The 15440-nt window shown below is 52.2% G+C and overlaps 1 protein-coding gene across 1 annotated transcript in view; it reads right to left on the reverse strand.

Annotated features, from left to right (window-relative positions):
* Positions 1 to 10497, reverse strand: part of TMPRSS13 (transmembrane serine protease 13) — a 40194-nt gene extending 29697 nt beyond the window's left edge. Inside the window, exons 1-8 of the mRNA XM_063608328.1 lie at positions 10008 to 10497; positions 9791 to 9913; positions 9166 to 9295; positions 7159 to 7251; positions 6098 to 6141; positions 5197 to 5359; positions 4006 to 4178; positions 1034 to 1132 (exon numbers count right to left, since the gene is read on the reverse strand). Coding sequence (XP_063464398.1) covers positions 1034 to 1132; positions 4006 to 4178; positions 5197 to 5359; positions 6098 to 6141; positions 7159 to 7251; positions 9166 to 9295; positions 9791 to 9913; positions 10008 to 10302 — 1120 coding nt within the window. The 5' untranslated portion in view covers positions 10303 to 10497. The remainder of the gene's footprint in view (positions 1 to 1033; positions 1133 to 4005; positions 4179 to 5196; positions 5360 to 6097; positions 6142 to 7158; positions 7252 to 9165; positions 9296 to 9790; positions 9914 to 10007) is intronic.
* Positions 10498 to 15440: the final 4943 nt, after the last annotated feature.

Here is a 15440-nt window from a genome sequence, read left to right on the forward strand (position 1 = left end):
CACCCACATCAGTCATTGCTCTGCCTCACGGAGGGAGGGAAAAGCGGTCCTGATGCGTGGAAGTGGCCTGAGTCTAACCGTGGGGTCATCCTGCTCAAAGTAAGCAATCTCACAGGACAAGGCACTCTGTGATTGGGATGACATGAAAACAAGACCACTTCATCATCTTGTTTAAGGCCAGACAAAAACAAGGTCACTGTGCAAACCACAACAGTACCAGACATCCCCCTCTCCTGGCCAATATGAGTGACTGCTGCTTCCTTACCACTTAGAGCTCCTAGATAAGATTTTATATATATATATATTCTTAATTGAGACGGGTTTCACTCTGTCACCCAGGCTAGAGTGCAGTGACATGATCATGGCTCACTGTAGCCTCAACCTCCCTGGGATCAAGTGATCCTCCTGCCTCAGCCCCTCTCATAGCTGGGACTACAGGCACACACCACCATGCCCAGCTAATTTTTCTATTTTTTGTAGAGATGGGGTTTTGCCATGATGCCCAGGCTGGTCTTGAACTCCTGGGCTCAAGCAATTCTACCACCTTGGCCTCCCAAAGTGCTGGGACTACAGGTGTAAGCTACAGTGCCCGGCCTCTAGATAAGATTATTAAGGTTCCCAATCATAAGCCCTGCTTCCTGACACCACAATTTAGAGAAAAGTCCTACATCTTTGAACCCTCCCCAAGCCACCTAAATCCTATGAGCATCTCTGACACCCTCTTGCTGAGATGCTCCATGGTTCTTCATGGTGTGTTCTCTCTCTCATTGCAATGAGCAATGAACTCAACTAGTTCAACCACAGCAGTTTTCCAGGTGGTCTTGACTGGAGGGCATTGTCACAGTGACTGCACCGGCATATACTCAGGTGTCTATACACACACAATCACACCCAGGCCCATGAATCCGTATACCCAAACGCTCATCGACATAGGCCTTCATCTGTATACCCAGACACATTGCTTACACACGCACATGTATACACACACATGCACATGGATAGATACACACGACCAAGCATCTTTGCCTCTTACCATCTGTCTCCCTGGTCTTGCCAAAGCCTGTGATCCAGCAGGTCTCATTGAGGCTAAAGGTCTGTCCATGCATGGGGAGGCAAGCAGGGTGGATGTGAGCTGCAACAAGACCTCCAGACGTCAGTGAAGGAACAAGGCTGAGACTTTCAGTAGGGGGAGGGAGAAGGAGCAGAACCACTCTGGGGGCAAGGAGGGGTCTCCTAGAACATTAATCCTTGACTCTAGAGTGGTTCTGAATCCTCCAGAGCCTTGGACTGACCAGACATGAAACTCGATCACTTTATCGTAACCCACCAGCATTTGGGGGCTACCAGAGTCCTCAAAGCCGTTCTGATTTCAGTGGTTGCCCTGTGGTCAGAGGCGTAAGCCTTGGAAGCTCCCTTGTACAAGCTGATACTGGGCAGCTGAGGGTCTCTCCCTATTGAGAGGTTCTCTCCTGGTGGAGCCTCTTCCATGTCTTTCCATTAGAACAAGGAACAGCAGCAGGCTAAGACCCAGATATTATGACCGTGGCATCTCAGCGGTATGTCCAGCCTGGTCTGGTGAGGGTACCCACTGGTTGTCCAGAGCCTGTGGCTCTCCTTTTAAATGTTTTCCCAGCACAAGGTAAGAAATCTCTCCAAACAGAAAACACATTCCTAGAGACACAGACCACAGAATTCCTGCTAACTTGATCCCACATTCAGAAATATTATATTTAGAAGTCACTGTTATATATCACTTCATAAGCTCTGAGGACTGGTGTCCCTAGGGGGACCAGGGCATTGACCAACACATCTGAGTTTGCAGGAGGAAAATATTAGTTAATAGAATGTTTGCAGTATTCTCAACCGTTTGTTATATTCACCGCAGTATTCTGCACCTAAGATAATGCCTGTCACATATTAAGTGCTCAATAAATGTTTAAAAAGATAGAGACAAGGCAGGAAGCATAGATGGGAAGGATGATTTTAAATTCTTCTCCCATAAATTGGAATTAGGCTTTAAACATTGGTGCCTACCTCATTTTTGTCTGCTAGAGAGTAAACAAAAAATAGATGAAGGAATAGCATGCATTATTAACAAAAATGCAGCATAGGATTTTTTTTCTATGCCCCTTTTTGAGATATAAAGTTTTAAAAACATGTAACACTGTTACATGATCCATCGTTAGATATTTCACTGTTTTTTTATGGGGGAATTAAATTTACCAGTGAACTTTCACAAGCAAAAGTACTGTGACTTCTAGTGCTCCACCTGCCAAATGAGTTTAAGAAAATCAGTCCTGATTTCTAAACCAAAAATCAGGGCACATGTTCTGGCCACAGGACTACATACATCTGAGCTGTGATTCTCAGACTAAGGGTCTGCTTCCTGCCCAAAAGCCTATTGGAGCCTGGAGGGAGACTATTACGTTTGAAAAGCATACGCAATGTGAGAATAGCTTTCATTCGCTTTTAGAAATTATTTAGTTTTGGAATTCCAAATAATATTAAGGGGCGGAGGGTGGGTGGGAGGTAAGATTTGGATGTTTAGCCAAATACAGCCTGGGTTTGACAAGGTGAGAAGGCCTGCTCTGGTCCTGCAGTCTGTGCCCTTCTTGTGTGCTGAGCGGCAGGGCAGGAGGCAGCGGGCATCCCTCACCTCAGCCCTGGACTCCACAGACAAGAATGGAGTTTCAGAAAGGCTGGTGGGCGTGTCGTGTCGTGTCGGGGCGTGGCTACGAGTGGGTGTGACGCTGCGTGGGCGTGGTTCTGGGCTAGCGCTGCCCAACCGAGCTCTACCCAGGGATCCTCCTCCTCACCCCACTCTGATGATCTAACTGCTCTGACTCATGATAGACACCGCCTCCATAATTAATGTGCGAGGAAACACCAGCTCACAGGCTCAGAGCATGAGAATGGCTGGACTAACCAGAGAGTCCTCCGAGGCTTCCAGAAATCCCGGTACTCCTCCTCCCTCTCCCACCTGTAAGACTGCTTATGCCGGAGCGCTCGGGCTCCATTCTTCAGGGTCCTCCCTGAGCCCCCATTACCTGTCTTCTCCAATCTTTTCGGGACCCTCCTTGGCTATCCTTCCTCTGCTGAGCTTCCCCTTGCCTGCCAGGATGATTAGTTGCTCCCGCCTATGCCACCATAGCTCCCTGCTCCCCGAAAACATCGTATAATTGGCCTCTACTGGTCGTCATGGTGTATTTTATTTCTATTTACAACTGTACTATAGGGCTGGCCATATAGTATTTGATAAGTGAACAAATGAGTGAATGGATGAATGATGAGTGAATGAATGAATGAATGAATGAAGTCTTCTTTGACGTCCCCTGTCCACAGTGATCTTCTGAGAACCTCTGCAGCATTTCCTTTGTGTAGCCTCATTTGGACCTTAGCAACAACGTTGTAGCAATTAGTTGTTTGAATGTGTACTCAGCCTAAGTTCTCGACTGCAGGGTAAGCAATTTGCCAGTCTAGAGCCAGGTGGGGAGAGCATTGCTTGGGAATCAGATTGACCTGGTTCCAATCCCAGAGCTACCACCTATTACTTGTGGCCTCAGGTAATTATCTCTCTGTAAAGCTCCATTTCCTCATATGTCAAATGAAGTTAATAATAGTGCCTGCTCCACAGGGTTGGTTGTGAAGAGTAAATGAAATCATATGTGTGAAATGCCTACCATAGCATTTGGCCCCTAGGTGCTCAGTTAATACCAGTGAAAGAATTCAATCTATTGATTAAGATCAGTACCCAAGCCCTGACTCCGTCATCAATTTGTAATGTGAGATGTGTCATTTGGAGCAAACTTATTTATAACCCTTGGGCTTCAGTTTCCCTAATTATAAAACAGAAGTGTTCCATGTAAGGATCTTTAAGAGTCTTTGACTTCTGCCCTGCAGAAGCTTTGGGGCCCGGATATGAGTTGACAGATGCTGACAAGTGCGAGGGCTGCAGAGGGTGCTGGGGCTGGGGGGCAGGAGAGCGGGGAGTGCAGATTCCCTCACCGGACAGGGTCAGGGGCTTGGACAGCCGCATGAGGGCGATGTCATAGTCGTCCTCCTCATCGGTGTAGTTGCTGTTGATGATGATCTCGGCAATGGAGGCTGCCTCAGGCAACTGGTGCAGGTTGCTCGTGCCCGCGTACACCTTCCAGCCCTCCAGGACCTTCTCCCGGGTCCTGCAAGAGCCACAAAGGAGCGTGGTCCAGTACCTGCCTGGCAGCGTTCACTGGCAGCACCTGCTACCTACAGGGAGCCACAGTCAGAGCACCAGCTTGGAGGCAGGAGGATGGATAAAATGACCTCTGGAGGGAACCCTCTATCTTATCCCTGGAGTCCAAAGCAATCCCCCACAGCCCCTCAAAAATTATGAGCTTGCAGCTCTGCACCTTACAGTAATAAAGAGGGAAGTATGAGTAAGACCTCTGTGTGGCACTCCCCCCCCCACTATCTCCTCTGCAAGTCACCAAGGATCAGATAGGAGCCTTTGACTTCTGCCATGCTGAAACTCTGGGGCCTCGATATGAACTGACAGATGCTGACAAGTCACAGGGCTGCAGAAGGTGCTGGGACTAGGGATGGGGACACAGATTCACTCACCAGACAGGGTCAAGGGCTTGTACTGATAAGATCTCAGTATTATTACCCTCAGCAAATTCAGACAGGACAAAGTAACACACTGAACTCATTACTAGGGAGGCCAGTGCCCCTGAGGCCTGGTCCCAGAGCTCTTTCCTGCCCACCAGCCTGGGCTGTGGGCCCCCAAAGACACTAGGCCAGCTGGTGACCGTTAGCAGCTGATACAGTGCCCTCCCTGCAATCCCTTGCCCTCAATTTCTGGGATAACTAGGGGCTCCTCTGCTGTGAGTTCCATTTGCAGGAAGCAGCAACAAACCCAAAGCCTTTTTCATTTCACCCTGTTCTTCAGGGGCAGGCTCCCAGTCCCTCTTCCTGCCTGCCTCTCTCTCCCTTGGGGCTGTCAATGGGACTTTCTCATCCTTGGGCCTAGCTCGGAACACCCCCGACCCACACTCTCAGGACCAGGTGAACACCCAAGCTACACCAGTGCCAACTGGCCCATGGGGGCTGGACTCACACCCAGAATCCTCCTCCACTAAGAAGTCAGTCTGCAGCCAGCCCTTCCTGGTGGTTCCCGACCCTGGGCAGTGTCAAATCACCTGCCTCTCAGGCACTTACACGAAGAAGCAGTGGGCGGCAGTGAGCACCCACTGGGCGTCAATAAGTGTGCCTCCACAGATGTGGGTGGTGCCGAAGTGCAGACTCACTTGCCAAGGCCACTTGCTATCCGAGGCCAGTGCCCCTCCCACGATCCGCCCGGTCATGGCCCTCAGTCCGCAGTCTGGAGGGAAGGAGTAGACATACTGTGAACCCTGTTTCTCCCAGGGTTCTTTCCGAGCTCCTGATCAGGATGCCTCTGCTGTGCTCCCAGGGCCAGGACAGGCTCAGGCAGCCCCATCCTGAAGGGCACCCACCCTTCCATGGACGGGCTTTGCTCCCTTATCTGCTACACACAGCAGTTTCTGTGAGAGCAGAGCCACCACATGGTGGGGTGGCTTTCTGGGATCATTCCGCGGGAAGTTTGACCCCAGGCAGGTTCCTCTTTCTTCTCCTTCACTCATTCTTTCATTGACTTGACAAATCCTTTTGGAGTGTCCCAAGCTTTGGGCACTGTGTCGGGCATTGGGGTCATGATGGTAAGTCCCAGGACTGCCATTAGGTGCACAGGAATGCAGACCAGTTCTAATGTGACCCTGAATTGACAAGCATTATAACGAGGGTCTCTATTGTTTCCAAACATAGGAAGAATACACTTCCCCTGATGCACAGAAGACTCAGACAGCTTCCTTGGAATAAAAGGTTGCTGGGCTGAGCCCCTACCAGAGTCAGGAGAAGGGGAAATGTTACCCTGGGTGTACCGGTGCCTTACAGGGACTCCAGCCCTGAAGCAGGCCTGCTGGCTAAGACACTGTTCCTGACTTGAACCCCTGTGCCAAACACCTCCCTTGGAGGAGTGCTGCCCCTCTGCCCTTCACTCCCACACGACACTGGCCACAATCCAAGAAGAAGAACATCTTACGGGAACACTGGAGAGAGATATACCGCTGGGAAGGGCATTCAGACCTGCAGGGGGAGACACAGAAAGTGGGAAAAGGGCACATTAGCTACCTCCTCCAGGAAGCCTTCCTGATTGACTCCTGCTCAGTTCCTATCCTGTTTCCAAGGAAGCTACCCTTTGTATAGGAAGCAGGAGATTCTGAGCTTCCCCTTTCCCGATGTGACATTCTCCCTTCCAGTGCTTTGTCCACAATCGGAGTGGCTCAGTGCAAATCATCTCCACTCTCATCCCCTCAACTAGTTTCCTTGTGGCACATTGCAGACATTGGCCCAGATCCATGTTCTTTGAACTTAGGACTTCATTTTCGCAGCATCTTTTCCCAACTAAACAGGTGGTCTGGTGCTCCTCTGACACAGTTCCTCAGCGCAGATGCAGAAACCACGCAGCACAGAGCTGGCATCCAGCTGCAGCAAATTCACGTCCCTTCCCTCACCATTACTTCTCTTGGAGCCCGGCTTCTTCTCTCCCCTCCGTAGGGCAAACAATACTAGCTGGCAGAGACCCCAAACCTCCGATGCTTCCCACGTGGCACTCCCTGTCCCTGATGCCTGCACCTGGTGGTCCCCTACTGCTGCCTGTCTACCCTGTCCCCTAACTGCACTGGTGGAGAGAGCAGAGAACGGGCCGAGTAGAGGAGAGGCATGTGCAAAGTGTCATGCCAGGGTGTCAGTGGTGCTTCTCCCCCACCAATCCAGGTCCACGCCCTGCAGCAACTCTCAGTCCAAACACCTGGCCGACTGGTGGTCCCAAGGTTCACGAATTGCCTCTGACGACCTGATAAACTCTCAGGGGCACCCCTGGTCTCCAGTTGTTCTCAGCACCGAGCCTCAGATAAGAATTCTTAAGTCAGAAGGCAGTTTGGTGAATAAGGACTATTTCCAAGATGCCCCTGAACACTCATGGTGGACTCTTGGAGGCTGGATACTAGAAAAGCCAGTGAAGGGGGCTCCCTGACTCAAAGACCCCCTCCCACCCACTCCTTCCCCTGCTCACAAACAGGCAGCCTGCCTGCCCCACCATACCTGTGGAGGCTTTCCTGGATGGTGGAGTTGTATCTCAAGATTGAGAAGCTGTTGGCAAAATCCCTGTAGGCAACCTCGGTTGTCCGGTAAGCACTACAAGGGAGGAGAGGGGAGAAGAATGAGCCCCCTGGAGACAGAGTCATCCCAAGTCCTCCAGCAGGCTAGAGCCCCACCAGCCCTGCCGACGGAGGCCAGACTGTGATGGTCTGAATGGTGGCCAACTCCTCCAAGCAGCAGCCAAGCCCCGATAAAGTGCAGCCCCACCCACATGCTCCACCACTGCCCCTTATCTCCCCCAACTCCCCTCCAAGATCCCCAGCCCTATGCACTACCCAGCATTTCTCATGGTGGAGACTGGTAGCATTAGCATTGCCTGGGAAGTTATTAATATTAGCAATGCTTCTGAATCAGAAGCTCTGGGTGTGGGCCCAGCGATCACCATTTTAACAGGTTCTCTAGTGATGCTGATGCACACTCAAGTTTGAGAAACACCAATCTTGCCCTTTTCTACCCAAACTGTGATCTGTGAATAAGCAGCAGCAGCATCCCCCCAGACCTACTGAATAAGAATCTGCATTTTAAAGAATCCCAGGTTACTGATCTGTACATCAAAGCGTGAGAAGCTCTGGGCAAGCCCACTGGATCTCAGAACACAGCGTGCCGAAGAATCACCTTGGGATGTTTGCTGAGCAGGTTCTAAGTCCTAATCCCAGAGATTCTGATTCCAAGATGCATTTTCACAAGCACGGTGGGTGATTCTAATGTGTTCTACTCTCTGCGTGGAATGTATGTATATTTCTAGAACATGGTACACCCCTGCGTGATGCCCTGGCATGACACTTAGTACACGCTGCTCCTCTACTCAGAGGGCCCATTCTCTGCTCTCTCCACCAGTGCAGTTAGGCACCCTCTCCATTGTATGCCCTTAGTGCTTCACCCACATCCTCATCATTACATGTCACATCATGCTGTGGTTATTGGTTTAAGTCTCTCTCACTGAGCCACACTAGAGGTCCCTCAAGGCTGGGTTCCTGTCTTATTCCTTTGTGCCCAGGTACTACACAGTATCTAGCACATGATAAAAGCTCAATGAATATTCTTTGAATAAGTGACATTCAAAGACCTGAATGCCTAAGGGAGGTTCAGGCTTGCATAAGGCCACACAACTCATAAAAGATGCCCGTGGTCTTCCATCTGCATTACTACCATCCCCCTTTCATGGATCTGGACAGGCTGAGGTGGGGTGGAGAACATGTTCTAAATCCTAACACCCCACCCCAGGTGTTTTTGGTGCTTCTTCTGTAGAGAACCCACAGTGAGATCTTAAACTCCTCTCCCCACAACCTCACACACACTGATAAACCCCAGACTACCCATCTGGAAAACTCAGTCCAAGAGGGAGGATGGAGATGCGTGTCTGGGCTGAAAATCAGACACTTCTTCAAGTGGAAGGTCATTGCTCACCTACTTCCTCCTCTACCTATTAGCACTGCCCAATTTGTTTAAAATCTTTAGAGCCAAAGATCCTTATGATTCTGCCTAGCCTCACCTGCCCCATTTAATTCTCCATTTGATGAGGTCTGGCTCAAGCCACAGTAGCTATAGCTCAAAGTCCATTGAAAGGCTTTGCACAATCTGAGCTTCTAGTTCCCAGATATAAGAAGAAAAGATCTGCCCAAATGCCTACCCAAGTCGTAGGGCCACCACCACGATCAGTGAATGTGATAATGGATGTGAGCGTGCTTTGATGCAAAGAACCATCTAGGAGTCTGATACTATTGCAGATCTATACATCATTATGTTGGCCTCATGAAAACAATCTGCTCCAGACTCATAGGATCTCAGGGCCTCTGACTCTGAACACCTCGAGGGTGTCCAGAGCTAGTGAGATCAGCCCCGGTCCCCAAGGGTCTTTTTAATATAATGTTTCTGCAACATGCTTGAGACGCCCTATAAGAGCCTGAGACATCCCTGAAGCCTGGACTCTGGGGCCAGGTTGGGGGTTACCTCTCGAAACCCAGCTGCTGGCAGGTCTTCTCTGAGTAGGAGTCATTCCAGTTGCTGCTACAGATGGGAAGCCACTGATGGGAGGACCCAGAGTAGATTTTAAGCAGAGACTTGTCCCAGTCAAACCTCACTGCAGGGCAAGAAAAAGGCAGAGCAGGTCCTCAGCACCTAGGAAGCATCAAGCTCTTGGGGGATGAGATGAGTGAGGCTTTGAGAAAGCGCCTGTCCTGACAGCACTCCTTGCTGAGGCCTGGGAAAAGTCCAGGAACATGGCCTGGGTCATGGGGGTTAACCAGTACTCAGAAGCCCAGGATGCCTAGCATGGACAGAGCCAATGCAAAGTCACTAGAGTGCTACAGACTGATGCAAACTGTGTATCAGCTCAAATGGGAGGCATTGGACAGGGAATCGTTGGGTCTGGATTACATACATGCACACATGCACGCACACATACATGCACACACACATACATGCATACACACAAACATGCACATACACACACATGCACGCACACATATACACACACAGGCATGCGTACACACACACATATACAAACAGGCACACAAACACATGCACATGCACACACATGCACACGCAGGCGCTCCCCCGCACCCAGCCTCCTTACCGCAGCCCAGCTCGTCACTCTTCAGCTTGCAGTCCACCACCCCGTCACAGCGAACAGCGTGCTTGGGACAGCTCTCCCTCTGCTCCTTGTACCTGATCCCTGTGTGGCCCCGCCAGAACTGGACTAGAGAAAAAGAAGCAGACAGCTGGGTCACGGCCAGCCCCACTGAGATGAGACACTGAGCAGCCCAAGGCCCTGGGGGTTCTGAGACACCGACCTGCAATCCCTCTTGAACTCTGGGGCTCTCGTCCCCCATCTGTATGGAGAGAAAGGCTGCTCAGGAATGCTCCAGAATGCTCCAGAAAGCTCCTGCAAGCAGGGCAGCACCAGGCAGATTCGAGCAGCCAGCCACCCAGAAAGAGAGAGAAAGAGAGAGAGAGACAGAGAGTGCTGTGGAGATGGGGACCACCTTGGGAACTCCCCTCCCTACATGCTGGCCAACATAGTGGCCAGAGAAACCACCTCCTCCAGTATCCCAGAGCTAGCCTCTCAGAACCCCTCTGCCATCCCATCTTCTCTGTGCTCCGCAGGGTCACAGCAGATAAATTTCTGTCCTCACAGTCACACAGGCAACCACCGTCTGTCTGTTCTCAAAGGCGACCATCCTTCCAGCCTCAAAAGCTCCTAGGTTTTTTCCTTCTCCCTCTCCCCTGCGCAAGGGACACCTCTATGCTCAGTTCTTTCCCCATGACTTGTCTTTATGCCTTTAAATGTCTTTTCAATCAACCAGCAATTCTAGGTGGCTGATTCCCACATATACAAGTTGGGGCTAAAAGAAAACAGCTTTACAAGCCATATGTGCAAATCTGCTTCACGACTTCCTCCCTCTCTAACAGCAATCTCTTTCCAAACCAGGGGCTGTGGGCCCTCCTGCCTGGAGGCACCTCCCCTTGGCTGCCTCACAGACCCGGGTTCTAACTTCTCACCCTGCCGCTCCTCCTCCACCAGCTCCTCAGCCCCACCCCTTGCTTCTCCTCCGGGGCCCACTGTGTTCTCCGTCACCCAGGGTAAAGGCCGCCCGTGTGTGACTGCTCCTTCCAGGTCAAGACACAAATCCCTCCTAATCTCTTGGGCTGGCCCCTCCTCTCTGTGCCCTGGTCTTCCTCCCATATCCTGGGCACTCAAGCCCCGGGGAACCCTGGGCAGTCTCCCCTGGAGTGCTCATGGAGCCCCACGTGGATGTGTAGTGGAGAGGGTACTGGGCCGGGTTGGGAGTCAGGAGGCCTGGGCTCTAGTCCTGACCCCACCAGGTAGCTGCTTGGTGACCTGCACAAGTCAAGCCACCTCCCTAGCCCTGGAGGTCTAGAGGCCTCCCTGGCAGAGCTTTTGGGGACTTCAGGAAATGCTGTGAAACCACGCTGAGAGCTTTAGTTCTATTCTGTGAGCCCACCCATGGGTGCCATCTCGCCCCTCCATGGGTTATTCCTGTGGCTTTCATGGAGCGGCGTGCCCTGTGGTGGGAAAGGGAGGGAGGGCAGGGCAGTAAGTCACAGCAGGCACCATGCCGAGGCCTTTATGTGCATTATGACAAAGACCACCCCACCCAGTCAGACTGGTGGGGAAACTGAGGCTCAGAATGTTAATGGACTTGTCGAATTCACACAGCCTGTCAGTGGCAGAGCCAGGGTCTGCATGGCACTAAAGTCTGCTCTGCCAGCACACTGCCCCTCCCTCAGAATCCCCTTCAGCAGCCCTGCCGGCAGACGTTTCCACACGCTGGTCCACTCCACCCTTCACCACTGGTGCTGCCTCTTTAACAGAATCCTTACTCTTTGGCCTGGGGTTTAAAGCTCTCTACAGCATGGCCCAGCCTTGCTGAACCAAACAGACGGCCCCAGGTCCCTGATTGTTCCTTCTCCACTTTGGTTAGGTGGGTCCCTTCCTCTCCGCCATGCTGTCCTTGCCACCTGGCTTCCCACATTTTCTGTGGCTGCTCATTCGCTCAGATGCCCTGCTGGGCATAATTGCTGTCCCACCTTCCAGGTCTTCATCTGGCCCCACAGCTGTAAGAAGCTATCCCCTGCATCCAACCCACACAGCTGTCATCCCCTCCTCATAGTCACACTCAAATGCATTTGCCCTTCAAAATTTCCAGCTATTCCCCCAGGAGACTGTAATCTCCCTGAGGACAGGACAGAATAATGTACATGCACATTTGCGCTGCCTGAAGTTTCCCACTGTGCTGGGCTCATAGTGGACCTCTGAGCAGAGAGCCCTGGGGCATGCCTGGGTATCTTTGCTGAAGAGAATGGGCCTGAACCCCTGAATGCTGAACATGTCATCCCATTGACTGAATATCCTTGATAGACTTTTTCCAATCAGTGTTTTCATGTGTGTTTTTTTAATAGCTAGTATTTGTAGATTTTTGTTCCAGGAATTGTGCTGTTGTCTTCTTTATTCCTCATAAGCTAGTGAAGTTGGAATGAGAACTTATGGGACACATAGTCATGAAATGGGTGAATGAATTTTGTCCCATCTGAAGATGCAGAAACTGAGCTCAGAGTGGTTAACTAACTTGCCCAAGTAAGCTGCATAGTAAGTGGCACAGATGAGAGCCAAGCTCAGGTTCCTCTGACTTCCACACTGTTAACCTGGATACCCCACAGGGGCCCCGGGGGCAGCACAGTCCAAGGCCATTTGCAGGAGTGTCCCTCTCTGGACACAGTAGCCGGGTGAGTGGGTGGTCCCCACACCTGTCTCCCCTGCCTGCCCCCATCCCTGGGTCCCACTCTGCCCAGCAGTGCCCAGAACCCACCCCTGCACCCTCCATTCAACTCACAGAGGATGATGAGCGAAACCACCAGGGCAATGAGGAGGAGCACGCACCCGATGAGCGGTAGCCGCTTCTGGCCCTCCCGCCAGGTGAACTTGGGCAGGCTCGTACCTAGGAGCAGGGCGGCAGCAGGGGAAGATGAGGCTGGAGAGGAGTCCAACGAGATGGAGAGGGTGGGGGAAACAAGACTGTGGCCCAAGAGGGCCCCATGAGGACCACTCCACCCCAGAAGTTGGAATGAGATTTTATGGGGCACAAAGTCAATTGAATGAATGAATGAATTTTGTCCCATCTGAAAATGCAAAAACTGAGCTCCCCCTGCCTGGCACCAGCAGCGGTCTTTTACTGTGCTCTCCTCTGGGCCAGCCAGGCACTTTGCCTGTGTTAATTCTCACAGCAACCTCATGAGCAGAATCTTATTAGGCCCCTTTTTATAGATGGGGAAACTGAGGTTCATGGAAGTGAAATCACTTGCCCAGGGTTACTTGGTGAGTTAGTGGCAGAGTAGGGATTCCAGTGCAGTGGGTCTGATACCAAAGCACCTCACCCACCCTGGAGAGGGCAAGGCTGTGGGATGGGCCCCAAACTTCGAGTGATCCTCCAAAGCCACGTATCATCCAGGCCTGTGTGTATTGTGGTGGTGGGGACAGTCTGAATTCCGGGATGGGAGGAGGGCAGCATCGGAGTGGGCAGGAACACTGATTCCTTAAGGACAGACCCGGTCCCCAAGGCCTATTCAACCTCTCTGACTCCCTAGTAGCTAAACCACACAACCCACAATTTGGAAGGCTGGGGATGGACTTGCACACCTGGTCAGAATCTCTCCTTTTCCTCCCCCACCCACAGATGGGCCCACTGATCATGACCTTGCTCCACTGCAGACCCCAGCTTCTTAGGCAGACCCACAGGACAGCACAAGGAGAGAACCCTGTGACTAACTGGGAGACCTTGCCATTGAAACCGGTGCTCTGACCTGGGTTGTGCAGACTCCAGGGTGACATGCTGCTTTGTTAGTCCTGGCTTCTTATCACCTACCCCCTTTGCCCCTAATTTTCCACTGTCTCAGGTTTTCATGTAATGTTTCCTTTTTGCCCCCACCCTCAGGTCCCTCACTTCCCACCCCCCTACCTCCCCTTCCCCGCATCGTTGTCTGCTATGAGAGCAGAGCACACTGGCTCTGAGATTTCCTCCCTGCCCATGGGCTGCTTCCCATCTCTCTTGGCTTCCCTACAGCATCCCCCTTACCTGGGCTCTCCCTGGTGGCCCTGGTGGCTGGTGCTGACCTGGCAGGAGATGATCGGACGGGTACAGCCCTCACTGGTGTTGCTCTAACAAGGTACACTCTGGTTGGGGAGGTTGTCACGGAGGCTGACCTGGCGGATGATGACCTGCCGGATGAGGACCTGGAAGGTGATGCCAGAGCCGGAGATGCCCGGGCTGGAGATGCCTGGGCTGGTGATGCTTGGGCTGGAGATGCCTGGGCTGGAGATGCCCGGCCTGGAGGTGTCCCAGCTGGAGATGCCTGGGCTGGAGATGCCCGGCCCGGAGGTGTCCCAGCTGGAGATGCCTGGGCTGGAGACGCCTGGGCTGGAGATGCCCGGCCTGGAGGTGTCCCAGCTGGAGATGCCTGGGCTGGAGATGCTCCAGCTGAAGGTGTTCTTGCTGGAGATGCATTCTGAAAGCAGATTGAAGAGTATCCCTCAGGCTGCTCCCCTGCCAACCCACCCCAGCTGTCAGCTCTGCTGCACTAGGAGATGAATGCTCTGGGGCAGCAGCTGGGGGTTGAGCAAAGCCCCCCGGACAAGGAAGCATCTGAGAGGAGGACTGTGTCCAAGGATAGAATGAAAGCTCAAAGAACCTGCTGTCCCCCAGCTCCCCTAGGGGCTCGCCTGCCACATAGGACCTGCAGAGATGGGTAGAGGGCAATGGGCCATGTGCCCGGGGGTTGGGGGTCACCTGCTCAGGCTACGCATGTCTAGGAGGGGTTAAAGGAAGAGGCTGCTGGGCTGGTCACTCACTCTGAGACCTCGTATCAAGGGAATGTGGTCCCCCATGGGGAAAGCAAAGACCCCTTCTGCCCTCTTCCCTTCCACCTCCTACATCCGCATCCTTTTCTTTCATGTATGTGTGTTAGATTATAAAATATTGTTCTTACTATGAGCTGTAATCGCTAGTTAAGCACTAGTTAAGAAAAGCCCTGACCTGCCAACTGAAGGGGCTGAGTGCCAGTGTGAGCTCATCTGAGGAGAAAAAGAATGCTGGACAAAGGCCAGACTAAGGTCTTTCCATAACATGGACAAGCCCCAGCTGCAGAAGGCCCTGCCCTTCCCTCCAGTGGTGGCCTGGGCCTCGGCTCCTGCCAGGGATCCTGGCACTGTGGCACCTTCACCAGCCTGCCTGGTCTCCTTCCTCTTTTGTGCACACTCTAAGTCTTCCCCAACTTCAGGGGGAATTCCCATAAGCCGGGACAATAAAATACTAATCACTCGTGTGTGTATTGGCACTTTAGAGTTGATAATAAACGTTCACATCTGTGGCCTCACAAGGGCCTCACCACACCCCTGGGAGGTTGGTATTTTGGAAGCCCATTTTACAGATAGGAAAGCCAAGGCTCAGAGCTCATCTTGCAGAATCACAGAGTCAGGGTTCTACCCCATGCCTATTTGTCTCTGAGTCACCTGCCCTTCTTGAGTCAGAAGAGCTTCCTGCGCAGTCTTCGTGAACCACGTGTACAGAGTGCTCATATTGCCTTTGTGAGATTGGTTAAGAATGGGGCCCCGTGGCCCTGCAGGGCCGGGAACACCTTGGGAACCTGGGGATAGGGCTGGGGGTTACCACAGGGATCTTGGTCTTGTGATACTTTCCAGTGTGACCCAT

The sequence above is a fragment of the Pan paniscus genome, chromosome 9 (genome assembly GCF_029289425.2).
Source record: "Pan paniscus chromosome 9, NHGRI_mPanPan1-v2.0_pri, whole genome shotgun sequence".
NCBI lineage: Eukaryota > Metazoa > Chordata > Mammalia > Primates > Hominidae > Pan > Pan paniscus.